The sequence below is a fragment of the Pteronotus mesoamericanus genome, unplaced genomic scaffold, assembly GCF_021234165.1.
Source record: "Pteronotus mesoamericanus isolate MK-2021 breed Mesoamerican mustached bat unplaced genomic scaffold, CSHL_Meso_final scaffold_636, whole genome shotgun sequence".
Taxonomy (NCBI): domain Eukaryota; kingdom Metazoa; phylum Chordata; class Mammalia; order Chiroptera; family Mormoopidae; genus Pteronotus; species Pteronotus mesoamericanus.
In genome coordinates this window covers 3,950,567-3,978,141 of record NW_026555324.1, presented here as the reverse complement: position 1 = coordinate 3,978,141, position 27,575 = coordinate 3,950,567, and the positions used below count along the sequence as shown (strand labels likewise).

Below are 27,575 nucleotides of genomic sequence, written 5' to 3'. Positions count from 1 at the left end.
CCACCTCCCACCCTCAATACTTCCCCACTTTGGCTTTGTGCTTGGGTCCCTTATACTTGTTCCTTGACTTGACCCTTCCCCTTCCTTTGCCCCATTAATCTCCTCCCTCCTTCCCTCTTGGAACTGTCCGTTGGTTTATTTCAATTTTGCTGGTTACATGTTGCTTGCTTGTTTTATTGATTAGGTTCCGCTTAAAGGTGAGATCATAGGGTATTTGTCTACCACATGAGTTTTGTGAGACTCGTGAGTTTTAAAGAAGTCAGCCAGGGATGAAAACAGGGGAGAGGAAGCATCTAGATTATCTGTTTCCTAAATCAGCTAATCAGAGACATCAGTGTCATTGAAACAGGAATTCTTTGTAACACTCACAGACCAGGGTCAGAGGCTCTCTGCGGCTGGCCCTGCTGGTGTCTGCACCATGGGAGACGGGCATCTCAGGCTGCTGCCAGGTAGGTAGGGTTATATCAGTGGCAACGGGTGACTGTCTGGGAACTTTAAGCTACCGGGGAACTCTGTGTCCAGTTTGAGAATTTTCTCTGTTTGTTGCTTTATTTCTGGTTTCCCTACTCTCTCTATAAAGGAAAGCAAGGAAGCTTTTGAAGAAGGATAGGAACTCAATTATATCAATGTTGAAAGGAGAAAGACACTGAAACTTATTCCCGGGGTGAAGATGGGGCCTTAACAGAGATTTCTCATTTTACCACCAGATTCCCCAGAGAAACAGAATATACAGCAGGTCCTGCAATAACATCATTGAGTTCCATGCCATTTCATTATAACATTGAAGAGATGCATAGGAACCTAACTCTTATGGAGAGCTATTAGCGTGTGGAAAAACTGGTTTTGCTATGTGCCAATTTGCGGCACTGACAAGAACGTATCACTAACCTTAAGTGAGGACTTACTGTACCGATTATATTAAGAAATGGGCTTATGAAATAGCGGAGACTGGGAAAGGCAAACGTTGCAGGGCAGGCTGACTGGCTGGAATCCCAGCAGAGGCTTCATGTTGCATCTCAAGTTCAAAGGCGGTTTGGACGTCGAATTTCCTTTATTTGGAAGCTGTCAGTCTCTTTTCTCCCGTCAGCTTTTACTGATTGGATGAGGCCCACCCAGATTATGGAGGGTCATCTGCTTTACCCAAAGTCTACTGATTTAAAAGTGCATCTCATCAAAACACCTTCACAGCACCAACCAGACTAAGATTTGAGCAAACATTTGGGCGTTGTGATCTGGCCAAATACATATGAAATATTAACTGTAACTCAACGGAATCTAATTTTTTTCAGAAGTGTATATAACGAAACTTTTTGAAAAACTCTAATTTGCTAAAGTACACACCATTGTTTAGTCTATAGAATTTATGTGTGTCATGGAAATACTTGAAGGATAACAACAGTGATGCAGGAAAAACTGATATTATCAAGTCACCTCGTCACCTCGGCCCAGACCTGCAAAAGAGGAGCACGTCGTGGGCCGGGGGGACTGAGGAAGTCTGCTCTCCGACCCCTGGGAGAACCAAGTGAGCGTGTAACTCTGCCTGACCTTGGATCTGACTTGGACACAGGTGTGTCTCAGGTAACAGGAAGGGAAAAGCAGGGACAGGAAGGAACCCTGCTCTTCATTTTCTTCCTTTACTCTTTCCCTTACCTGACTTCCATTGACTGCTTATTTTGTGCCAGGCTCTGTGCTAGCCCTTTACTAGTCTTCACTGATGTGCAGTCACAATAATGCCCATCCTGTTATGATGAGCCCTGTACCCATTCTGCATTGAGAAATTGTGGTTCAGAGAACAGGTGGCAATTGGAAAGCCGCACAGCCACCGGGTGGAAGTTTGGGACGCAGCCTTGGGCATGTCCGACTCCGAATTTGTCTCCCCGAGTGTCCTCTGTCAACTTACACAGTGTTGAACTGGCAGTACAGCCCGGGAGAGGAATTCGTCTTTGTCTCCGCCTGAGAAGACAGACTGTGTACAGGGGCACACAGACAGGGAGATGTTTTTCAGGTTCATGGCTCATGGGGATGGGCTGGTAGACCCTAACAGGTAGACTCATTACTGCCTGTCTCGTAGACTGTATTCCTCAGTACCCATGGTAATTTAGATGCCACAAAGCCGCTCAGTGCTTCATTCTCAGGGCAATGAGGGTAAAAGGTAAAAGGCTGAGCCCTCAGTACACGACAGGGAGGCCAGGAGCTCGTTTGGAAGGAGGCACAGAAGGCACAGCTCTCTAACTGGAGAGACTTCTTACCCAGGAGACAGAGTCTCTACCCACAGGTGCCTTGGTTCTCACTCCTCACTCTCATCAGCGCCCGTCCCTTGACCCAAGGCTCTGATCCCTGTGGACATTGTGAGCTAGGGCGCAGGCTGTGGGATTTCCCACTCCGAAATCTGCTGTTCTTGTATTCTGTGAAGGGGTAGCATGAACAGGGGAAATGATCCCTGAAGACAAATTCTCAGATGAGCACCGTTGCCAGAGAACAAGAAGCCGGGTCTGGGGAAACGGACTCCAATCTGACCACTTTCTCCTTTAAGGTGCACCCCTCCCCTGGGAGAGGTTGGGGTTTCTAAGATGTGTCCCTGTCATCAGCTGTGAGTATGTTCTGTCCCCTTACCTGTGGCACCTCAGGTTCCGTGAGGACTGTGTCTGTTGGTGACTGCCAGCTCGGGCAGCCCCCGGGAGATGGAGGGCAAAGACCGAGCCCTGAGTTCTCAGTGAAGAACAGCGGCCTGGGGATACGCCGCAAGCTGTGGGCCGCAGCGCCAGGCCCATGGCCGCCGGGGGCAGTGGCCATGTGGATAGGGGTTGAAACTGGGGCTCGACTCTGCTCTCTGTTTTCTCCGCCCCAGGACTCTCAGTGCTGCTGTTGTTGACATTCAGAGCTGCAGACGAGGCCCCGGGAGGTGAGTCTGCCCAGCCGTCCCCATTAGTGACGTGAGATTGGAGTCGTACTGGGGTCTGGGGCCTCTCACCAAGCAGTGGTGGAAAGGGGGCTTAATCTGCAAGTGAGGCTCAGAAAAGTCCTCTAAAAATGGGGAGAGCTCTTTTTCCACCTAAATGTGCAGGGTTTTCTGAGCTCTTCCTCTTCTGATAGCAGCCAACCCTTCCTTCCCTTCCTGCCTCTACCCTTGGACCCCCACTGGCGCCCTGCATTACTTGGGCCTTCTGACCGTGGTCTCCCTCCCCACAGCCCCTGCCTCCACGGCCTGTGCTCCGTGGTGCCCCCCGCAGTCCACGTGTGTCAACGCCACTGCCTGTCGCTGTCTTCCGGGGTTCAGCTCTTCATCTGGGGAGATCGTCACCAGCCCCTCGGAGAGCTGCGATGGTACAGAGGTTTAGGGGGGTGGAGGGCATACAGAGTTTGTGGGGGGAGGTTGTGGGACACCCCGATCCGTCATCCCTGAGAGCAGCACAGGAGCATTTTGTCAGGGATAAGGGAGAGGAGGCAGGGCCGGGAAGGAGGAGGGAAGTGGACTCCCAGGTTTCGTGATCAGTAGGTGGAGCGCTGAGAGCTTGCCCAGAGCAGCTGGGTGGTGTGGGTTCAAAACCAAGCTCCGCCACTGACTGGCTCTCTGACACTAATGCAATAATGTCTCCTCTCTTTGCCTCAGTTTGCTTGTCTGTAATTGGGGGTAATCACTGTAGGTACCTCACATAAATGGACTGAGATTTATACATTACCTTTGTGAGAAAAGGTAAAGACTACTAAGGAGCAAATGTCAATAAATGGTAGCTATTATTACTGTTACTGTTACTATTATTTTCATTGCCTGAAGAAAGAGGCAAAATAATGGGAGCAACGGGAGGAAAGAAACACCCAGAGCTGGAACCTCAGGCTCCCCTACCAGCTCGCGCTTCCCTGGAGCCCTGCCCGCCCACGACACGGCCCCCACCGCAGAGTCACGGCAGCCCGTGAGGGCGGCAGAACTCGGATGGTTTCTTAAAGGATCAAATCTGGGCCCAAAGACAGTGAGCGACTTGTGCAAAATCCCACAAGAAATAAAGTGGTAGAATCTAAGACCTAAATCTAACAAGTTTTTAGTCTTTAACCAAGGAGGATCACAAAATGAAAGTATAGTACCTTAAAATGATTAAGACAGTAAATTTCATGTTATATGCATTTTACCACAATTAAAAAACGGGTAAAAAGGATGTTATAGAGGAAATGGTCTTGATCAACACAAAATTTGTCTGAGATGTATACTTATTTAGAATAAAGAGTGCTCCTTATATGTTTGTGAGGAAAAGAAAAATACCTCCAAACATTCTGTAGTCTGTGCAGTGGTCTTATGGGTGAGTTTTGGTTCCCTCTTTTATCATTTTTGTCTTGTGTCCTAAGTATCATGTGTTATGTTACGTTTGGAGAAAGGTGGATTTTGTCAGAGCAAATGAAAAGATGGGGCTGTGACCTGGGCCCGGCCCACCCCGGGCCCTGGGGGGTTGCTGGTCCTTTGTGCCTCCGCAGGTGGGTGTCTGGTGGAGATCTGCAGGCGGGGTGCACGAGGGAGAGGCCCTGCGGCTCCGGTACCTGCGTCCCAGCCCCGAGCCGGGAGCCCCCCTGCCAGGCTGGGATTCCCCTTTGGCAAGTCCTCTCCTTGTGCTCCCCTCATTCCCAGCTCTCCCCCATTCGACGCCACCGCGTCCGCTCAAATTCGAAGGCAGGTCTCTAGCCACTGTCCCCATCTGAGACGGGGTAGAGAGGCCCCGATGCGCAGGCGGGGCATGAACACGGGTGCCTCCTGTCCCGTGCTGGCTGCCGACAGCCACAGCCCGGGCTGGGGGACTTGGAAGGGGAACCCACAGGTGTGGAGAGGGGAGCCTGATGTCGGGGAGACCCGCTCCCTGACTCATGACACCGTCCTAGAGTCCTTTCAGGCGCCAACGTCTTTGGTCACCTGTAGGAATGTATACGACCTACCATTTTGACTCAGCGTTTAGATTCATTCTTGTGTATGGGGTTCTTATTGAGTCATTGTTTTCAGCCAGCAGAGTCCTGCCCCTGCTCACTGGGTCCCTGAGCTACTCAAAGGGAACCTGGGCCAGTGGCATCTCTCTCTCTCGCTCGTGTTTAGAGAACAGGGAGATAAGATGACAGGAAACACTGCAGTGGCTCAGCTGTGACAGTTTCATGCTGCTTCCTCATTTCACATCTCTGATGGGCTCTGATAGGGGGAGTTTCTTCAAGGCTGGAGTAGGAAGTCTCTCCCTGAAACACCCCAGGGCATCTGCAGAGGGGCTGACATTGGGAGCTGGGGGAGAGCCTGACGAGGGGGGTGGGGCGCACTGGCCACCCTGTGTAACGGCAGGTGGAGGCCTCAATGGGCAGGGGCCCGACACCTGGCTCCATCCTCAGCTGTGAAGGATGATGTCACCCCGACGGCCCCCAGCCACGACTCCCTCCTTGACCACAGCCCTGAGGGTGGCCTTCACTGCCACACTCACCCTGCCTGGAGGCCACCCCCAGGTCTCCACTGGTGCAAACAGCACCGCATGGAGGGTGTGGGGCTGAGTCAGAGCCTCCGTCTACCCCCCAAGGCTTGGAAAGGGGGTGCAGCCCCCCTTCCAACCGCATCAGGACACAGCAGAGTGTGTGAGTCTGGGGGTCCCCAGAGGAGCCAGACGGCAAAGAGGAGCAGGGAGGCCAGCGGGCTCGGCAGCAGCCGGTCTGGCCAGGCCCGGCCCGGCCCAGCCCTGCACCAGGAGCGCCACCCTGGGCCTGTGTCCTGTCCAGTCCCCATGAGAGCGTCTGGCTGCGGGCCAGGGTCTTAGTCCTGTGGGAACTTCCACCGTTGGGAGGTGACCCCTTGTCCCGCTTTGTTTCAGACATCAACGAGTGTGAAGCCCCCTTTACAGTGTCCTGTGGGAAACTGGCAGAATGCCAGAACACGGAGGGGCGCTACTACTGCGTGTGCTCCCCGGGTTACAGGCTTGTTTCTGGGGCAACACATTTCAGTAACGAGAGTCAGAACACGTGTGAAGGTAAGAATGACTCCATATCCTCCATCTCCCTGTCTCTGCTGTTTGGGGTCAATGCCCCACTTCCTTCTGGCATCGGAGGGCCATCCTGGGCGCCTACCTGGTCACCCAAGCCACCCTCTCTGAACCCTAGGACTCAGAACCCTCCTCAGAGAGCCACTTCCAGATGTTCAGATTGTCCCTCCTGCCAACCTAGAATCTTATTTTTATGAACCAAGGAGGGGAATGGTACTAAGACACTTCACGAGCTCACAGCACGTTGCGTTCCAGTGCACCATCCATCTTCTCCCCCACGGTCAGTGACCGCCAGGGCTAGCCCTGCCCCCGTGTAGCCCGCATGGACGGGGCCACACCTGGAGCTCTCACACCCCCAGGCCAGATGGGCCCAGGATTCCCACCCACCATCGTGGGAGGAGGGGAGATCAAAGGCAGAGCCACTGTCCTGGGCCAGCGCTGCCCCTCGCCAGCAACCCCACCTGAGGAGATGCCTCCTGGCACCGTGTCTGCTCCGCCTCCGTCCGTTCCCCTGAGCCAGGCCCCTCCCACCCTGACCCTCCCCAACAATTTCAATTCTCAGACCTGAAGGCAGGGCGGATGACCGGGACCGAGGAGGGTGTCGTGTGGGTGGTGGGTGTGTGACGCTGACCCGGCTCCAAACTCAGATTGTTGAGTGAGCGAGGACGCTCCCATCAGGAGCAGATGACAAGGAGGGCATCGCAGGGGACCACGGTCTCAGGCTGGGCCCTCTCCCGAGGAGGTCAGCCCAGGCACCATGGGGCCCAGACCACTGGGGGACAGAAGAGAGAGACTGAGTCCCACTCAGGTTCTCAGAGCTACATTCCTGGTGGGATGTAGAGGGACGAGATAACAGAAACACCTGTCACCACTTGGGCTTTAGCACCAGCTTCCCTTCCAGTCACTCAGCCCTTGCCCACTGCTGGCCTTGCTCACAGGTGGGTTCTCTCCACTTCCTGCCAGTCCAGGGGACACCTTCAAATAAATCAGAAGAAAGTCCTTCCCCGCTGCGTGCTGACCGCTGCACACCAGCCCCACTTCCCACACAGTTATATACCTCACCATGTGCCCGCTACGTTAAGTCTACTAACCATTTGTCACTGTGGGACCTTAATGCACAATATTAACTATGTTGCTCTTCACCATTTTCACTGTCTCCATGCTCCTGCCTCTGGCAACCATCCATGTGACCTCTGTTTCTATGAGTTTGCTTTCCCTTTCTTTCGTTTGTTTGCTGCGTTGTTTTTTAGATTCTACATATACGTGAAACCATATGGTATGTCTTTCTCTGACTTATTCATTTAGCATAATACCCTCTAGTTCCACCCATGCTGTTTCAAATCGCTAGATTTTATTCTTCTTTTATTGCCGTGTTATAGGCCCTGCCCAAGGGTTCACCTCCCTGACAGGTCCTGTGACAGAGCAGTGAGGTGGCATGGCCTTCTGCACTGGGGGTTTTCTGTGCAGCACTTGTGAGCATCTCTGTCACTTCCCCTTCTCCACATGTCACAAAGAAGCCAAGGGATGTGTCTCTTCCTGTTCCCACAAAGGGAACATGGCCAGGTCCCAAGAGGGAGTAGGGAGGAGTGTTTTGTTAGAAAGTCCTGCCCACAACTCAGTTTCCCTCCTGGGTTTGCTACCTATGAACGGGAGACTCTGGTCTCTGCCGTGGCCATCTTGCAGGGAGGTGTTTTAGGGTGAAGTTGATGGTCACCAGGTGGTGGCCTGTGTACTAACGGTGAGGTCGTTAGTGCCAGGCAGTGAAAAGTGGGTATAGTGAGTAGAAGGAGGGTCTGATGCTCTGGTTTTCTCCTCAGATGTGAATGAATGTGCCCCGGGGCAAAATTCCTGTGACAACTCCACCTTCTGTGTAAACATCCCAGGAACCTATAAGTGTCGTTGCCTCCCTGGCTTGACGCCAGTTCCGGGGTCCCCCAATGGACCAATCAGCACCGTCTGTGAAGGTCTGTTGTTCAGATTTCATAAACAAGCCACTACTTCTTATTTTGCTAAGCTAGTTGAAAGGAAGCTGCCACAACGAGCTTTATCTGAAAAGGGGCGGCAGCACTTTCAGAAATGGTGCGATCTCAGTGCTGGCAGAGAAGAGAGGGAACCCCAGGTGAGACAGGGCTGAGCTTCAGGTTCTGTTCTAAAAAGGGCCGGAGTGCAGTTCTGGCGGCGGCAGAGCCCCAACCCACGGCCCAGCTCGCGGAGCGCTGCCAGTGCCCAAGCCTCCCTGGTTAGAAGCAGCTCATCAAATATCACCCCACCCTCGCCCACCATCCACTGCACAAGAAGGGGACCCAGCTTTGGGATGACACCTGCGCACATACAGTCCGTCCCTGGCCACTTTAAAGGGACACTGTGAGCTTACGGTGCTTTAACAGGATGCCATCATGAAATTGTATCCTGACAAGCCAGGTAGCTGATCAAAAGGATGATGTAAGGTGTCCCTTAGCACAGGGTACTGCTGAGGAAGTTGAGAGAAGAGGTAGGAAGGGTGTGCGCAATGAGAAGAGAGAAGGCTTATTCTCTGGTAATGTTTACAGATGTGAGAAAATGTCCTTCGGGAGTAAACCCGTGCCACAACTCGACCAACTGTGTCATCTCCCGGGGCATGTATAAGTGCCGCTGCCGCGCTGGCTGGACGCCTGCTCCTGGGTCCTTCAATGACCACGTCAACACTGTCTGTGAAGGTTTGCTGTTCAGATCACGTAGATATGACAAATTTCTTCTTCTTCTTTTTTAAGATCTAATTTTATTTATTTGTAGAGAAAGGGGAGGGGACGCAGAAAGAGAGAGAGAGACATCAATGTGTGGTTGCATCTCCCATGCCGACTCCTAGGGACCAGGGCCGAAACCTCGCCATGTGCCCTGACTGGGCATAGAACCTGCAACTCTTTGGTTCACAGACCCCCGCTCAATCCACTAAGCCATGCCAGCCACGGCTGACACATCTTCTTATTTTGCCGGGCCAGCTTAAAGCAAGGTGCCACCACTGGCTTTCTCCGAGCAGCGGCCGCCGCGCTTCCAGCCACGGCGTGCCCTCAGTGCTGGCAGTGAGGAGTGGGCGCCCGGGCCGGGCAGGGCCGAGCTCCTGGTTCTGTTCTGACAAGGGCCGGAGTGCAGCTCGGGGCGACGGCGCGTGCCTACACACAGCCCAGCTCGGGGAGCGCTGCCGGTGCCACAGCCTCCCTGGTTAGACAGGCATCATCGCACGTCCTCCCACCCCCATGCACCCTGCACCGCACGGGGAGGGCACCCAGCCTTGGGGTGACACTTGACGGGCACACTCTGGCCCTGTCCAGTTTGCAGGGACTCTCTGAGCAGCGGTGCTTTTAAAGGAGGAACTGCCATGACTAAATTGTACACTGAGGGGCTGGGTGGATGGTAAGCGGGATGTCGTGAGGTGTCCTTGGTGGGTACGGCTGAGGTGTGTGAGAGACGAGGGAGCGGGGGAGATGCGCAATTGAGGAGACAGAGGGCCTGACGCCTGGGCTTTGTCCTCAGACGTGGATGAATGCAGCTCGGGACAACACTCCTGCCACAACTCCACGGGCTGCGTCAACATCCCGGGCAGCTACGAGTGCCACTGCCACCGTGGCTGGAAGCCAGCTCCGGGGTCCCCCAGTGGCCCGGTCAGCACCGTCTGTGAAGGTTTGCAGTTCAGATCTCATAAATATGCCACACCTCCTTATTTTGCCGGGCCAGCTTAAAGCAAGGTGCCACCACTGGCTTTCTCCGAGCAGCGGCCGCCGCGCTTCCAGCCACGGCGTGCCCTCAGTGCTGGCAGTGAGGAGTGGGCGCCCGGGCCGGGCAGGGCCGAGCTCCTGGTTCTGTTCTGACAAGGGCCGGAGTGCAGCTCGGGGCGACGGCGCGTGCCTACACACAGCCCAGCTCGGGGAGCGCTGCCGGTGCCACAGCCTCCCTGGTTAGACAGGCATCATCGCACGTCCTCCCACCCCCATGCACCCTGCACCGCACGGGAGGGCACCCAGCCTTGGGGTGACACTTGACGGGCACACTCTGGCCCTGTCCAGTTTGCAGGGACTCTCTGAGCAGCGGTGCTTTTAAAGGAGGAACTGCCATGACTAAATTGTACACTGAGGGGCTGGGTGGATGGTAAGCGGGATGTCGTGAGGTGTCCTTGGTGGGTACGGCTGAGGTGTGTGAGAGACGAGGGGGCGGGGGGGGATGCGCAATTGAGGAGACAGAGGGCCTGACGCCTGGGCTTTGTCCTCAGACGTGGATGAATGCAGCTCGGGACAACACTCCTGCCACAACTCCACGGGCTGCGTCAACATCCCGGGCAGCTACGAGTGCCACTGCCACCGTGGCTGGAAGCCAGCTCCGGGGTCCCCCAGTGGCCCAAACAACACTATTTGCGAAGGTTCGGAGTTCAGATCTACCACTCAAACCCAATGGCCCACGAGTGAAACCATCTCATCAAATACTCAATGGCACCCACAGGCCCAGAGCAGATTGATTTGTGGGTGCCATGTGGTGCCAGGCATTAATTCTCTGAGGGTACATTGGAAAAGACCGGGGGGGTTCTGAGTAAGGAGCTGGGGTGTCAAGAGGAGACTCCGGGGGACGCCAGGCAGCAGCTAATCACTAACTGGGATGACGGTATTTCAATATCTCAGATCGTGTACAATTGTGTTGGGCTCACCTACTACGTGTCAGGCCTTTGCACACTTCCTGTAACACCTGCATCCACCACTCAGGGATGTGCAGTCACCAGGTGTCATCACTTCCAGCCAAGTGGTGGGGTTGGGGGCACTAACACGGGCAAGGGGCGGGGCACGGAGAGGAGAGGGGCCTGATCTGGCTGGGACAGGCAGGCCTGATTTCCTCCTTCATGTCCCCAGATGCGGACTTGTGCAGCTCTTGGAGGCATCCGTGTGACAACTCCACCTTCTGTGTCAGCACTCAGGGCTCATACACATGCCACTGCCTCCCAGGCTGGGTGCCCAAACCGGGGTTTCTGAATAAACAGAGGACTACCCAGTGCGAAGGTACCTGGCCTGATCTTAGACCCCGCCTCCAATGCACACAGACACTCTCACACCTAATGTGCCTCAATTCTGTCCCCTGCAGAGATCTCCTTCCCCGCCTGGACCCCTCCCCCTGGGATCAAGAGCCAGGTGAGAGACTCCAGCGGGGGCTGATTTCCCTGCTGCTGCTCCCGCACCAGCTTTGAGGCTCTCTGACCCCCACATCTCCTCTCTCCCAGAGTCTCTCCCGCTTCTTTGAAAAAGTCCAGGATCTCAGCAGAGACTTCAAGCCTGCCTCGCCCCAGGACACCATCAAGGTAAGGGCCGGACTGTGGGGGGACCTCAGGACAGTGTGGGGCTGGCTGGGTGACGCCTCCAAGTGAGTGAGGCAGCCCAAGCAAGGGCCTCCGATCGGACAAACCCGTGTGGCTGTGTGCACAGTATACACACACCATGTACATCCCCATCACACTAACACAGACGTACACTGGGACCCCCAGTGGCTGGAGCAGGGCCCTCACGCACACTCACAGTCAAGGGGGATGTAATGGCTACAGAATGGAGGAAGTGAGAGTTTTGCCTCCAGAGCTGACCCACAAAGGTTCAAATCTCACCTCCCACCGCCCCCCACCACCTACCCCAACCACTCTCTTCTGTGACCTCAGGAAGTAACTTGCTCTGGGTGGATCTCAGTCTCCTACTCCATACAGTGGTTGTGTAGGTTTCAATGAACTAAGAGAGGCTCAAAGAATAGTGCCTGGAACACAGTTAGCATTAGATATAAATTTTAGCACATGAACTCAGTCCGGTAGAAATATATGAGCCTCTGATGTCATTTTAAATATTCCAGTAGCTTTATTAAAAAAAAAAAAGGTAAAGTAAAAAGTGAAATAATGTGAAGATTACATTAACTCAACAGATCCAAAATATTATCACTTCAACATGGTACCACATGCGGCTCCGGGCGACTGTTCTGGACGGTGCAGACTTAGAACAGAACCCGCACATGTCAATGACTGATAACTGTTAAGTGCCGTGTTATATGTGCACACAGGCCTGCACTCGATCCTCCTACTTGTCTTCTGGCTACCGCAGTGTTTCGATTATTCCCCCATGCCTGTCCCCTAGGCAACCTGGGTGGCTCTCTGGTGTGTCCCCTGGTGAGGGACTGAGATCAGGGTCCTTGGGAGGTTCCTGTGGTTCAGTGACCCAGCAGCTGTCACCCATCACCCCCAGAATCTCATCAAGTCATTGGACAAGCTACTGGAAGACCCTGGGGACCTGGAGGCCCTGGCCCTCCCTGACCGGCACCGCGTGGCCACCCACTTGCTGTCACAGCTCGAAGAAGTTCTGAGGACACTGGCCAAGGCCATACCTGAAGCCTCCTTCACCTACCGTTCCCCTTCGGACACAGGTGAGGCCTCTTCCTCACAGGTGAGGCCCCGCCCCAGCCCTGGGCTCTACCCTGCATCCAGAGCCCCCGTCACTGCCCCTCTCCCCTCAGAGCTGTCCCTGATGATCCGGGAGCAAGGGAACGGAACTGTCACCGTGGGCCAGAGCCTCGCCCGGATGCGGCTGAACTGGGCTGAGGCAGTTGGAGTCGGGGAGTCTGGTAACAGCGGGAGCCTGAGGGGGCCTCCTGGGGGGGGCCGGAAGAGCTGGGCGTGAATAGGGGGTGAGGTTCCAGATGTGTAACAACTGGAAACGCCTAATTTATGCATCTGAGGAGGGAGGAGGGAGGGCAGTAAAGGCAGCCAGCCTGTCTGTCCCCCAGGCCCCACCGTGGCAGGCATATTCTCCAGCCGAAACATGAAGAAATTGCTGGCCAATGCGTCCTTGAAGTTGGACCCTGAGGAGAAAGTCCAGCTGGAAAAGATGCACGAAGGTCCCGTCAGTGGTGACCAGCCCAGGCTCCTGTCCGCTGTCAACACGGTCTTTCTGAGCAACAAGGACACGGAGAAACTAGACTCCCCTGTCGACTTCTCCTTCTCCCACCTTGTGAGTCCGTGGGTGGGGAGGGGGAACCGGCCCCACTGTCCACCCCATAGCCAATGTCATGGCGGCCCCTCCACCGTCTCCATTTCCCACCTGCGGCCAGTCATCTGCTTCCTGAAATGCACCCCAGGGCCTTTGCACTTACTGTGCTGCCTGCCTGGGACAGCTTTCCCTCACGTGACTCAGTCCTTTACCTGTTTCTAGTCTTTGTTCAAATGCCACCTTCTCTTTTAGGCCTCCCCCCCTTTTAAAATGACAACCTGTAATCAGTGATGCCCCACCTTTCTCCTGTCCTGCTTCTTTTTCTTCTTTTCCAATAGCACTTAGCACCTTCTAACACACTGTCTCGTTTACTTATCTCTATGGTTTATCATTTGCTGTCTGTGTCCCCAGTGAGCACATCAGCCCCACAAGGGCAGGGCTTGTGCCTGCTTTGTTCCCTTCTGTGCCCCTGGCTGGCACACAGGGCAGGTGCTCAGTAAATACTTGTCGGTGAAAAGCAGCCCTTTCTCATTTCTCCAGCCCTGACACTAACCTCTAACCCTAACCACCCCACCTGCCCACAGGTGGAGAAGTCCGGGCCACGGCAGGAGCTAATCTGCGCCTTCTGGAAGGGTGACAAGGACAGTGGCGGGTACTGGGCCACCACAGGCTGCCGGAAGCTGGGCAGCGGGAATGGCAGCACCACCTGCCGATGCAGCCACCTGAGCAGTTTTGCCATTCTCATGGCCTACTATGACATGGAGGTGAGAGCCCAGGGCCACCCTCAAGGCCCACAGGCCAAAGGCTGGCTTAGCTGAGACAAGCAGCTGGTTCTTGATGCTGTGGCCCAAGTGGTTCTGTTTGGTTGCACAGCCCACCTGGCCCATGCCACCCTTCTCCCACCCCACCCCTACTCCAGACCCCTCCCTGGGAACCACAGATCATGTCGCCATGACTCAGCAACTAAACAGTCTTCCCTGGCACTGGAGGCTCCCCCATCCCCAGCTAGTGCCCCTCTTTGACTACCGGACTCTGAGCCTGCTCAGTGGCCGGCAGCAAGTCCTGAGAGAGCTGAGCAAGACCCCGCCCGATGGGCCATTGACCTTCAGGGCTGCTGCCGGACAGGCAGGTAGCGGGCTGCCCCAGGCCCCGCCCCAGGCCCCGCTCGCAGGCCCCCGCCCCACTCGCGTGCCCGTCGCACCACCGCTGGGAGGTCACGCTCCCTTCTCTGTGTTACTCTCCTAAACATATTAAAATAAAAGGTTAGAAAGGAAATGAAAGAAACTGTCAATAATACTTTAAACATTTTACCTCCATTTTCTTTATCATTTTTCACATTTGTTTTTTTCTCCCTGACTCTTTCTCTCACCTACTTATACTAAAATTAATATGTATTTTTTGAAGTTCTCCTCATGGATTTAAGATGGTTTGAAAAAATAGGCAGGAAATATTTCAATCTTTTTAAAAAAGCCATCAGAGCACAGTACTTTCCTTCTTTCCCCAAGGATCTAACCTGCAGGGAACAGGTGTTGCAGGGACGAGGTGAGTGAGTCCGGGGTGGGAGTTGATCCCTGGATCGAGCCTCCAGGTGCAGACTCGGTCACAGAACAACACAGAGCTGTGTGCGTCGGTGACCCTCACATGGTGACCTGTAGCTTAGTCATGCCCAGAAGTCTGAAAGATAATAAACCCTGAGAATTCCAGGGCTTGGTCTTGAGTGAAGACTCTCCTATATCTCAGTATTTCTGGGGTCTCAATTAATGAGTTCAGAACCCCTCAAAATGATAACAGTATCCATGATTATCACAAATTTACCTGCCTCCTCCGTTTCTAATTTTGTAGCATCCTCCAAACACACCTGTCCCCTTCCCCCGCCCCCACCCATATAAAAGTGGTGGAAGGCCCATTACCCCAGAGCAGGAGAGTGTGACCTACGTCTCCTCTTTGCTGGTCCCAGGAGGAGGATGCCGCCCTGGCTGTGATCACCCAGGTGGGGCTGAGCCTCTCCCTGCTGTGCCTCCTCCTGGCGGCCCTCACCTTCCTGCTGTGCAAAGCCATCCAGAACACCAGCACCTCCCTCCACCTGCAGCTCTGCATCTGCCTCTTCCTGGCGCACCTGCTCTTCCTCACGGCCATCAACAGAACTGAGGACAAGGTACTGACGCCGTCCCAGAGGACCCTCGGACCTGTCCAGGAAAGGCTGAGTTCTGGGACCATGCTGCATTAGACCCCTTCATAAAATGTCCTTGGGTTCTGGGAAGGTTAGAGGGGTGAGAGGCCAATTTCACATTGACTGGCCCAACCAGAGGCCACACTCTCTTTGGACATTCCCTTCATAGACAACCGAGGTCTCCCCAATAGCAAGGCTTGGGAGAGGTCCTGGGGCCGTGCTCCTCCCTAAGTATCCCACCTGGTAACTCTAACTTCTCCCCCAGGTGCTGTGTGCCATCATCGCGGGTGCCTTGCACTACCTCTACCTGGCCGCCTTCACCTGGTTGCTGCTGGAGAGCCTGCACCTCTTCCTCACCGCACGCAACCTGACGGCGGTCAACTACTCCAGCGTGAGCAGGTTCATGAAGAAGTTCATGTTCCCTGTGGGCTACGGAGTCCCGGCTGTGATTGTGGCCATTTCTGCAGCTTCCAGGCCTCACCTTTATGGAACAGCTGCCCGGTAAGGGCAGATTTTGACTTCATCTTCTTCACCATGTCTATTCCCTTTGTAATACCAACATAGCATTTGATTATGACAGGTCATATTAATAGAGACAACAAGTGGTAACCCTTAGGGCATCTTTTAAAATGATTAAGGAGAGTGACTTTAAACCTCTCCTTGAGATAAGAAAGGTAAAATCTACAACAGTGCTCAGGAGATTATTGGAAATAATTTAACCTGCCTCTTTGTCTAAATCCTATAGGAGCTTCTGATTTCATATTTGGAAGAGTAGGGCTATTTTAAATAATTTAAAGAACAGATTGTATTATAGTTGAGATTTGCATGGTGCTTACTCTGTGCCAGCCACTTTTCTTCTTGTTTTTATATTAGTTGGCAGAATTCTTCCTCACACCAGTACTGTGAAGTAGACACCGCAATTTGACCCATTTTACAGATAAGTCAATTGAGGCACAGTGCGTTTAAGTAAATGCTCAAACGTGAACAGCTTGCAAGTAGCAGAGCTGGGATGCAAATCCAGGGAGTCAAGCTGCAGAGCTTCATGTTTTTAATTTCAGCTGTTAATACTAGGTTAATGCTTTTGCCCATTTTTGAAATATATTTCAAATACCATAATATTCCCTCCCTTAGACAGTACAGAGCAGTGGTTTTGGCAATAATCACAGAGTGGTGCAGCCGGCACCACAATCAAATTTCACAACATTCTCAACTTCCCGAAAATGCACTCCCCATTCCTACTCCCCACTCCTCCACCCCTGCCCCTGAACCAGGAATCTCCAGGGACCTGCCTATACTGGATATTTCCTGAAAACGAAATCATACATATCATCTTTGTAACGGATCCCTTCACTTAGCATGATGTGCTCACGATTCATCATGTTACACTTAGTATTATGACCCCATTATTTGTTATTGTTGCTGGTGTTTTTAAGTAATATCCCATTACATAGATATTCCACATTTTTTAAATTCATCCATCAGTTGAAAGACCTTTGGAATGTTTCCATTTTTTACTACTATGAAAGATGCTGCTATAAACATATATGTACAAGTTTAAAATTTCTTAAAAATTAAATTTAGCGTGGTGACATTGGTTAATAATATTCTATGTTTCAAGTATACAGTTCTCTAACACATCATCTGTATACTGCATTGTGTGTTTACCACCCAAAGTCAAACTCCCTGCCATCACCATACACTGACCCTGTTTACCCTTACTGCCTCCTCCCATCGCCCATTCTGGTAACCACCATACTGTTGTCTGTGTCTATGAATTTTTGTTTGTTTGCTTGTCTTGTTTGGTGTTTTGTGGCTTTCAGTTTTGTATTCTACATATGAGTGAAATCCTATGGTTCTTGACGTTTTCTTTCTGAAGTATTTCGCTTAGCATGGTATTCTGAAGATCCTTCTATGCTGACGCAAGGACAGTACTTCATCTTTTGTTAGGGTTGAGTAGTGTTCCATTGTATGTCAGTACCACATCTTTATTCAGCCATGTATCAAAGGGCACTTTGGTTGTTTCCACATCTTGTCCACCGTGAGTAATGCTGCAATGAACATAGGGATGCATATATCTTTGCAAATAAATGTTTTCAGATTTTTCTGGTAGATACTGAATGGCAACTTACTGAGTGGGGGAAGGTGTTTGCAAACAACACCTCTAATAAGGGCTTCATATCCAAAATATATAAAGAGTTCATACAATGCAACATCAACACAAAAGCAAACAATCCAATTAGAAAAAGGGGAGAGCCGGTAAACAGATACTTCTCCCAAGAAGACACACAAATGACCAACAGACACATGAAAAGATGCTGAACTTCTTCAGTCATTAGGAAAATGAAAATCAAAAACATCAAAATGAGATGTCACTTCATAGCAATTAGATTAAATGGTTGAAATGAAGACAGAAAATAGCAAGTGTTTGCAAGGATGTAGAAACATTTGAATCCTTACACAATGCTCTTTGGAATGTAAAATAGTGCAGCCACTTTGAGAATGGTTTGATAGTTTCTCAGATGTTGCACACGCATAGCTACCACTTGCCCCAGCTGTCCCAATCCCAGGTACATAGCCAAAAGAAAGGGAATCCATGCCTACAAAAATACTTATACGTGAAGACTCACAGCAGCATTATTCAAAATAGCCAAAAATGGGAAACACATTCAATGTCCATTAATTGATAAGTGGATAAACTTAATGACATAGCTATACAATAAAATGTTATTTAGCCATTAAAAAGGAATTAAAAATATTATTCAGCCATGAAATTATACTGCAAGATGGTGAACCTTGATTGGAAACAATTGGCTGGGTGACAGACTCCAATCATAACATACCACATATCGTATGATTCCCTTTATGTCTAGCACAGGCAAGTCCGTGGAGACAGAAAGCAGATCAATGGTGCCGTGGGGCTGTGGTGGGCAGTGAGGTGCATGGATGCAGGAATCAGGACTGGCTGCTAGTGTGAATTTTTTGAGGAGTTTTAATTTTCTCTCTCGCAGTTGAAAATGTTGTAAAGTGAGATTGTGATGATTGCACTATTCCGTGAGTTTTTTAACGGTCACTGAACTGTGCAGTTTAAATGGGTGAAATCTCTGGCATGTGAAATACATCGCATAAAAGCCATAATTTAAAGAAATTCTGTAGATAGGTGTTATAGCAGATGAAAATTGTGACTTGACTAGCGCAGGAACAGCCCATTAAGTCATGGTAGATTCCCAGGACTTTCAGAACTGTTCACACACATAGAGACTCCTCCTGTGCATCAACACCTTCTCAGTAACATCAACGCATTGCTCCAGTCTCAGCTCAAATGTAATTTCCGTACGGATGCTTCCCTGACCATGCTGATTTCCTAGACCCTAAACTAAGCATGACATCCAATGAAACTTTCTCTTAGCCACCCATTTTTCTTTTTCTGGGCAGTGTGTCTGATTGTGCGCCTCCTGCCTGATGTGATTTGTGTGGGACTTAAGACCATGTTTACACTCTTCATGACTGAATCTTCAGAGCCCAACACGGAGCCTAATACAGAGGAGACACTCAGTAATTGTTGATGAATGAACCAGTGAATGGGTTTACATAATTGTTCCATATTTCGAAGAACCAATGCATTTTTTTTCTTTTTGCATTCTGGAGTTTATTTTCTTTTTTCTTTTTGTTTATTAATCTATGTTATAATTTATATATTTTATTGTTTATGCTGTTACAGTTGTCCCAGTTTTCTCCCTCTGCCCCCCTCTACACGGCCCTCCCCCGACTCCCACAGTCTATCCTCACACCGTTGTCCGTGTCCGCGGGGCCTTCATGTGTGTTCTTTCCTAATCCCTTCACCGTCTTTCGCCCAGTCCCCACCTCCCCCATCCCTCTGACAGCTGTCTGTCTTTTCCATGTACCTATGTCTCTGGTTCTATTTTGCTCATTAGTTTATTTTGTTCATTAGTGTCCACTTCGGAGTGAGATCACATGATATTGACCAATGCATTTTTTTATTCCCTCTCTCTCTCTCAGCTGCTGGCTCCACCCAGGAAAGGGATTTCGATGGGGCTTCCTTGGACCCGTCTGCGCCATCATCTCTGTGCGTGAGGCCATCGGAGCGTCCCTAACGCTCAGCTGAGGCTCATCAGAGGAGCAGAATTACCAGGGTGTTGGGAGGGGGGAATGACTGGAGCAGGAATTTCCCTGGGTTCTGATGGGTTTGCTTTGGTTTTCTAAGGCTGCTCCTAAAACTACTAACTCTGACACTGTTACTACATGCGAAACCTACTAAAGTGAGGAATTGCTGTTGGACAGGTCCGGCTAGAGACAACAAGTTAAAGGTGTACTCACTCACCGTTCTGTTGTTCCCGAAGGTCAATCTAGCTTTCTTTCTGATGACGCTCTGCATTTTGAAAAGCAAACTCTCTTCCCTCAACACTGAGGTGTCCACCCTGCGCAATACAAGGTAAGCTGGAGAAGAGGGTGACGTCCCCAGAGTCTCGTGTGGTCCCAATAGCAAGTCTGTGTGTTTCAGCAGCCCCTGAGGTCCTTCCTCCGGGCTCCGGAGGGAACCTGGTGTAGAAAGATGCATGGATCCTCCTTGGCCGCCAGCCCGGATTCAGTGGTGTGCGGCCGACTCCCGGGCCACAGTGCTCGTCTCTAACCCCAGCTTGTCACTCCCTCAGCAGCAGGAAGAACTGATGGTGGTTGATAAACATTCTTTGGACTTTTGTCAGCAGTCCTATGACCAAAGTACAAAGGACCTGCATGCACTTGGGAACATCTGAGTCTCCTCCCACCACCCAGCCCACACTTCCATACCCCTGTCAGTTCAGGCTCCTCCTCAGCCCCTGCATATTTCTCTGTCTGGAAAAAAATCCTATTGCAGGAGGTGTAGGCAGTGCCTTGTTCCAGGAACTCCTGTGCAAATTCAATACTGTTTCTCGTAGGTCCCTATCAGTATCCTCTCTAAGTTTTGCACGACAGTATTTGGTTGTATTGGGGATTTGGACAGCCTGTGAGCTTTGTGAAATAGGATCCTGCCTCTGTTACTTTCACCGCCCAGGCCCCAGCACAGAGCCTGCCTGACGCACAGGACAGCCTCAGCAACGTTGGTTTAATAAAACCGTTGAGCCTTATAGAGTTTTGGAAACCTACATTATGTAGTGTGACAACCCTACTCAATCCAGTCTAAATGCCATCTAGTACCAGAACGACATTTCTATTGCGGGGAGTCATTGACAGGAAAGGTCAGAGCTGAACACAGCTCAGTCTGTGAACCCATCACCAACAGGGGCAGGCGGGCAGGAGCATCCGTGGGGTGGAGATGAGAGGGGCCTTGATTCTGTTGCTCTGGGTGCACCACGGGCCTCCCTTCTCCTCCTCCCCAGGATGCTGACGTTTAAAGCAATGGCCCAGCTCTTCATCCTGGGCTGCACGTGGTGTCTGGGAGTCCTGCAGGTGGGCCCAGCTGCCCGCGCCATGGCCTATCTCTTCACCATCATCAACAGCCTGCAGGGCGTCTTCATCTTCCTGGTGTACTGCCTCCTCAGCCAGCAGGTACCACAGTCCGACCCCCACCCACACCCTTTCCGTTCTCACTGCTCTCAGTGAGCTGACTCAGGGCGTGCTTTGCCTCTGCAGGTCCGGGAGCAATACAGGAAATGGTTGGGAGGGGTCAGAAAAGCCAAAGCGGACTCTGAGAAGTACACCCTCTCCAGCAGGGCCACGTCTGACGCTTACAGGCCCATCAGGGTAAGGTCACGCCCTGTTCCCAGAGCCTGTGGCTAACAGATCCACTAGGGTCGCTCATGCCCATCACACGGGACACCCTGGGTATATAGCAGGGGCTGTCCTATCATGGCTCCCACGGGCTTTACTCTTTAACCCTTAACCATTAGCATTAGTTTCTGTTAAAAAATGTGTATTTTGCTCTTACTCTTTAGGAAGTGTGTTCATCTTGACTTTCACATGTTAGCAGTCTTATTGAACACCTGCCTAGTGCCATGCTTGCTTTTCTAAATGAGCCAGAACCAATGATCTGAAGCAGGGATGCACATTCCACTCTGAGAGCCACCTTATCTTATCCTTTATCCACCTCTATTTCATGGTCACTCGGCACCACCCAACAAAAGACAAAGATGGGGAAAATGATGTACATATTTAAGAATTAAACAGAAATATGTGTTTGTTTTCATTTTCGACATTCTTAGGAAGGCTGCCTGATTATTTTCAGCACCCTCCACCCACTGTATCACCAGGAAGGAGAAGCTATAAGTGCATGGGAAAATTCCTGGCAGTAATTACTAAGAACCAACACTAGCTTAGTTATTAAGTTCTTTTTAATAAAAACATTTTTTTAGAAATGGATAGTTCTTTTACTTACATTTCTCCCCTCTTCTTTCATCTTCCACTGAACCTCTCGAGTTTTCTTTCCTAGTCAAAGTGCCCTACTATGTTCCCAGTAAGTGTTTCATTTCTCTCACCTGCTCACCATCCTCCACAAGCACTGGTTTCAGAGTTGAATCTTCTATTTCCTGTCCCTCTCTCAGCAAATACTCTCACCACCTGTTCCACAGAGAAAGTCCAAGTCACCATGATGGCTGTGAACTGCACGCTCTCACCGCACCACGCACACGTTAGTGTGCAGCCTCCTCACGTTGCCGTGTCGTCACCTCTATTTCCCTTCCCTGGAGACAGCTATTCCAACTGCATGTGAATCCCATCATACATACCTCATCAATTATTCTTATTTTATTGTTCACATCCTTTCACTCTCCTTCCTGTTTCAACTTTCTTCCTCTATTTCCCCCTTCATCCTTCCTTCACCTTCTGAAAAGTATTCTTCCCATTGTCATAGAAACATGTTCGGTTCTTTTCCATCTTACAATCATGTATCACTTGGCATACCTTTTCCTTCTAGCTACTTACATATCAAGAGTTCATTTTTCTCTGTCTCTATTTCCTTGCTTTAAATTTACTCTCTGAAATCATGTGAATATGCCTTCTCTCCTCCATCATTCCACCAAAGCAAATATTTCTTAGGTTTACAATGATCTCCATGTCCCTAAAGGCCTCTCAGAAACCCCTTACACTATTTATCACTGATTCTCATGAAACACACCATCCTTATCCTGTCTAGATTCTATTTCCTTGCCTATCCTTCATGTCTTTCTTCTTTTCTCTCTTTCCTTCATTCCTTCATCCAGTGGATTGTTTCCAGAACAACTTCAATTCTCATTAAATCCTTTCTTCCTAGGCAATAGCATTCATTCCTTAGATTCAGTCACCATATAAATGCAAATGAAGGCCATGTATGTTTCTCTAGCTCTGACTTCTCTTCTGAGAACTTGAAGAGCATTTCCAGCTCCTTACTTGACACCATTGATTTCTCCAAGGCACCTCGACTCATCATTCCAATATGAGACTCACAGTCTTCACCCCAACCCTATCCTTTTCCATGGTGTCTTTCTCTCTCTGAATGGCACTGTATCTGTCATGTGGCAGAAGTTTGGAACCTGAAAGTTACTCTCAACAATTATTTCCCACTACCACCTACCCACTGGACAATCCCGTTGTTGGTGTCTTCTCAGGAGGTCCCCAGTGTGCCCGGCTGGCCCAATCTCCACCCCGCCCACCCCCAAGCCAGGCTGCCGTCTTCACCTGCCCGAACCACTGCAACATCCTCCTGACTGACCACCCCTTTCCACTCTTGTCACCTCCCAACGCCTCTCTCCACAGAAGTCAGAGGGATCTTTTCAAAACAAACACCACAAATCATGTCACTCCTGTGGGAAACCTGTTACATGTACGTTCTCTTGTGTTCAGTTCTAACTAATTTCCTGAAGTACAACATATAAATTCTTGAGTAGGGAGAGACATGTAAAATTGCCCGCATCAATAGCGGTTACACCGAGCTTCCTCTAGACCTAAGAATCAATAACTCATATTGGTGATGAAAAGGATGAGAAAAAAAACAGAACAATCCAATGCTTCTTCTTTTATGTCCTCGGTAGTGGACAAAAGATAACCTGTCTGACCTTTCATTAATTTCCCACCTGCCCTCTTTTGTGACTCCAAACATAAAGTAACATTTCAGAAACCTTGAAGCAGAGGGATCAGGACATACATTTTAAAAGAGAGAGACCATTTTTGTAGTACATTCAGTTGTTCTTATTGTCTGTAACTTGGGGTTTAAAAATATAGGGAGAGGAAACTTCTTAGAAAGCCCAGGTCTAGCAAAATACAATTGATATGGCCTTTTCTTACCCTGAGCAATCCATCTGGCAAGGGAGTTTTGTGATTAAAAGCTGCTTACATTTCTCATTTCCTTCATCAGAGGAAACTTTCAAGGTGTCTTTCCATAGTTTTATATTTCTTTTCTACAACTTTGTCTTTCAGGTTAATTAAAAGGATGCTTTGATCTGTATTGTCTTATCGCATGGAAACTCTGAAGCGTCATTCTTTGAGCCATTGAGAAAGGATAAGAAAACTTCATGGCGTGTTTCAAGAAGCCCTTCTTATCAGCAATGTGGCAGAAGTAACGGTGGACATGCTTAAACTCAATTCTTGCAAAATCTGGCATTTTTCTGTGCCCTACAGTGTACCCGGAAATCTCAGCATGTAAAATGCCAGTGGTGGCCCAATTCCTTGGTAACTTTGAGTTAAGTTACAGGAAAGTCCCTTCTTTCTACAAAGACTTCCAGAGAGTAAAGGTTTATGAGCATGAAAAAGAATGGAATGTTGATGCTGTAGTCTGGATTTCCTATTTTTTGTTTAGTATTTCTATGGGTTTAATTGTTTGCTTGTTTAAAATTATTAATTACTACCGTGTCTAAGGAAGAAATCAAGAGAGACCCAGGCAGGTCCTGTCTTCATGGAGCTTTCAGAGGGAAATAAAGTAATTTCTGCAGCTACACTCCTTGTTTGCAGATCATTTTACTATTATTATTATTTTATTTTATTCTTTTCCTCACCCGAGGACATGCTTATTGATTTTAGAGAGAGGAGACCGGAGGGAAAGAGAGAGGGAGAGAAACATCGATCAGTTGCCTCTGGTATGGGCCCTGACCAGGGACCAAGCTCGCAACCTAGGCATGTGCCCTGGTCAAGAATGGAACCCGTGACCTTTTGTTTTATGGTACGACACTCTAACAAACCGAACCATACCGCCCAAGGTAGACTTCTTGACGATAGCTATTTTGACAGGTGTGAGGTGACAGCTCATTGTGGTCTTAATTCGCATTTTTCTGATGATTATTAATTTTCAGCGTTTTTTTATATGTCTATTGTCATCTTTATGCCTTTTGTGGAGAAATGTCTATTTATGTCCTTTGCCCCTTTTTAAATCATATTGTTTGTCATCTGGGTTTTGAGTTATAGGAGTTCTTTATAAATTTTGAACGTGAACGCCTTATCAGATGTATCATTGGTGAATATGTTTTCCCACTTAGCGGGGTGTCTTTTCATTTTCTTGGTGGTTTCCTATGCTGTGGAAAACCTTTTTAGTTTGATATAGCCCCATTTGTTTATGTTTTCCTTTTGTTTCTCATGTTCAAGGAGATACATCAGAAAAAATACTACTATGAAAAATTTCCAAGATTTTATTGCTCACGTTTTCTTCTAGGATATTTATGGTATCAAATCTTGTATTTCTCTTTAATCCACTTTGAGTTTATTCTTGTATATGGAGTAAAAAGGTGGTATAGAAATAAACCCATGTCTATACAGTCAATTAATGTTTGAGAAAGGTATAGAGAACATACAGTGGGGTAAAGACAATCCAGTCAACAAATGGTGTTGGTAACATTGGACAGAAACATGCAAAAATATGAAACTAGATGAATTATTTGTAACTACTTGGTTTTCACTCCAATCACTTCTTTTAAACTCTGCCATAAATAAGCCAGTTCTCCTGATAATCTCTGCTTGAATGGTCCTGCCTTTCCTTAGATTTTTGGTTACTTTGTTGTCTTTTTACCTCAGCTGTGTTATGGGTTCAAGAACTTAATGATTTTCTAGTTTATATGGACTTTTCTTATTTTTCGGTTGGGAGCAATCCTCATTTCCATTTTTGTTTGCTAGGCAGAGAAGTTCAGATCTCTCTTTTTTCCTAATGTTTTAATAATTTGATTTTATTGTTAACTTGTAGATTTTAAATCCATCCCCATATAAACATGCAAATTTGTAGGTTTATATGTTAACTATTCACAGAACTCGTTTTGTGCAGAGGAAATGGCATTTTCTGCACATCTAGGAATTTGTAAAGGTTTATATTAATAAATTAAAAACGAATTAATATTTTTTTTGCTTTTACTCTAACTTGTATTTACTACCAAATTAAAGAGAATTTGGACTGGTACAATAAACATGCATATGCTGTTCACCTGGAGTCAATAACGACAAACGTCACTATAATCCTTTCTTAATGTATGTACACACATATACATGTTCTTGCTACATTTGATAGTGGCAGATATCGTGACACTTCAGTCTTTGATATTTAATCATCAAATATTGAAGAATTTAAAGACTATTCTCTACATAGCTATGATACTCTTATTACACCAAAAAACACTATTTTTAAATTATAGTTGACATCCCATATTTATTAGTTTCAGGTTTACAACACAGTGATTAGACATTTATTAATAATAATTGTAATAGCTGATACATGTAGATTTCCCATTGCCTCCAAAACATTTTTATGGTTGTGTCTTTAAATCAGAATCCCCATAAAACTGACATTGAATCTGATTATTGTGTTGCTCTTGCCTGTTTTCTAGAATAGCCCCGAATCGCTTTTTTAGAAGATAGTAACCTTTTCTTTTAAGATGATATTGCCTTTAGAAGAGTCCAGATCACCTGGCTTGTTGAATGACCCATATTCTTGATTTGCCCGATTGCTTCCTCGTGATGTCATTTAACTTGTCATTCTGTTCCCTGTATTCCATGTGTACTGATACTTAGGTCTGAAAGAACAGACCCCAGCAAGCTTTTTCTGTAATGCGCTAGTTAGTAAATATGTTTTGGCTTTGTGGCCTTGCAGTGTCTTTCACAACTACTCAGCTCTGACAGTGTAGTAGGAAAGGAGCCCTAGACAATGCAGCCGTGAGTGACTTTGACTCTGATGTGTTCTAACAAAACTTTATTTACAAAAACAGGCAGATGCCAGGATTTAGCCTGCATGTTATAGTTTTCCAACCCTTGGTCTAAAGGCTGGGTTAGATTTAGGTTGGACTGATTTGCAAATAATTCTTTATTTACCACATGTGGGATGTTGACACCTCTCATCTTATCAGGACATATATAAAGTCAGGTCTCCACCTGTTGGCAAGCTAATAAGATCATTAAGTTCAGACCTCCCTGCTGTACATGCGCACTTTGGCCCTTGTGATTAATCAGTGATCTGTGAGGTGAGTTTCTGGCACTGCAGGACTAGCTTTTCACAGCGTGTTTTAGTGCTGTTTACTCAGTATTGGAAAATCCCTATTTTCTAGTTCTGTCCTGTCTTTTACAATTATTGGCTATTTTTAGGTATCACTGTGGACTCATCAATATTTTCAATGTTATAAGCATTTACAGCCACTTCCTATGGTGTTCAAATTACACAAATGCGGTCTGTGGAAACCTACAGGAAATGTCTTTCAGATGCAATTGCTCTGGAATTAGATGTTGCCTGCATCACATGCTTAGCATGAGATAATATGTAGAAATACAACTTGCACGATGTGCTTTAGCAATATACACCTTTTCCACAGCTCAGTTTATAAAATGTAAAGATGTAGAGGCTCTATTGATTTTACTCTAACAATTTTTTTCTGCAAGAAGCTCTGTGAAATCAGGAACTAGGATCTGTGTGTAGCACATGGTGAGCAAGAAAACTATTTTTTGAGTGAAAAATTAGTAAGTCTTTACATGAAGAGTGAAGAAGTCAAGGCATGTAGGTATGGAAACCAAATACAGGTATTTAACGTTACCTTCCTTTTTTATGCTGTTATAAGAATTACATTTGAGGATGGTTTTCCTTGTTATATATATTTAACTTGAGGGAATTTGTGTAGAAAAACAGGTTGAAGTGCAGGGCTTAACCCAAGACAACTGAGGAGCTGGGTCATAGTTCCTAGGCTGTTCTGGGAGTGGGCTGAGCACGCTGTGTGGACCGGGAAACCCCAATTCTCTAGGAAGTGAATGTCAAACATTTCCTGCACACTCTCTCCCACAATGGTGCCAGGATCAGTTACTTGGAATGGACACAAAAAAAGTATTTTCTGTACTCGTTGTCCAAAGGATGACAGGCAGAGGGGAGGCTTCCTCCCAGCTCCGGCCCTGTGCCGCATCTTCCTCATGAGGTCCTGGTGGTGGCCAAGCGGAGCCTGTAAGCGGGTGAGAACTCACGCGGCGTCTGAGGCTCTGATTCTTTCCTCTCACAGAAGCCTGCACTTGGCCTTTAGCAAC

The 27,575-nt window shown here is 48.8% G+C and overlaps 2 protein-coding genes across 2 annotated transcripts in view; both read left to right on the top strand.

Moving 5' to 3' along the window:
* The window catches only part of LOC129061500 (adhesion G protein-coupled receptor E2-like), a 68,078-nt gene extending 44,054 nt beyond the window's left edge, over positions 1-24,024 (top strand). The window contains 1 exon segment of the mRNA XM_054562161.1: positions 23,520-24,024. Coding sequence (XP_054418136.1) covers positions 23,520-23,528 — 9 coding nt within the window. The 3' untranslated portion in view covers positions 23,529-24,024.
* LOC129061369 (adhesion G protein-coupled receptor E2-like) lies at positions 419-21,718 on the top strand. Its single transcript, XM_054561999.1, has 18 exons — positions 419-449; positions 2,849-2,902; positions 3,097-3,324; positions 5,823-5,978; positions 10,862-11,008; positions 11,091-11,137; positions 11,227-11,304; positions 12,224-12,401; positions 12,492-12,599; positions 12,762-12,985; positions 13,549-13,728; positions 14,922-15,119; positions 15,400-15,635; positions 19,152-19,218; positions 19,493-19,584; positions 20,510-20,678; positions 20,763-20,873; positions 21,698-21,718. Exons 1-18 carry the CDS (start codon positions 419-421, stop codon positions 21,716-21,718), a joined length of 2,325 nt encoding a protein of 774 aa, XP_054417974.1.
* Positions 24,025-27,575: the final 3,551 nt, after the last annotated feature.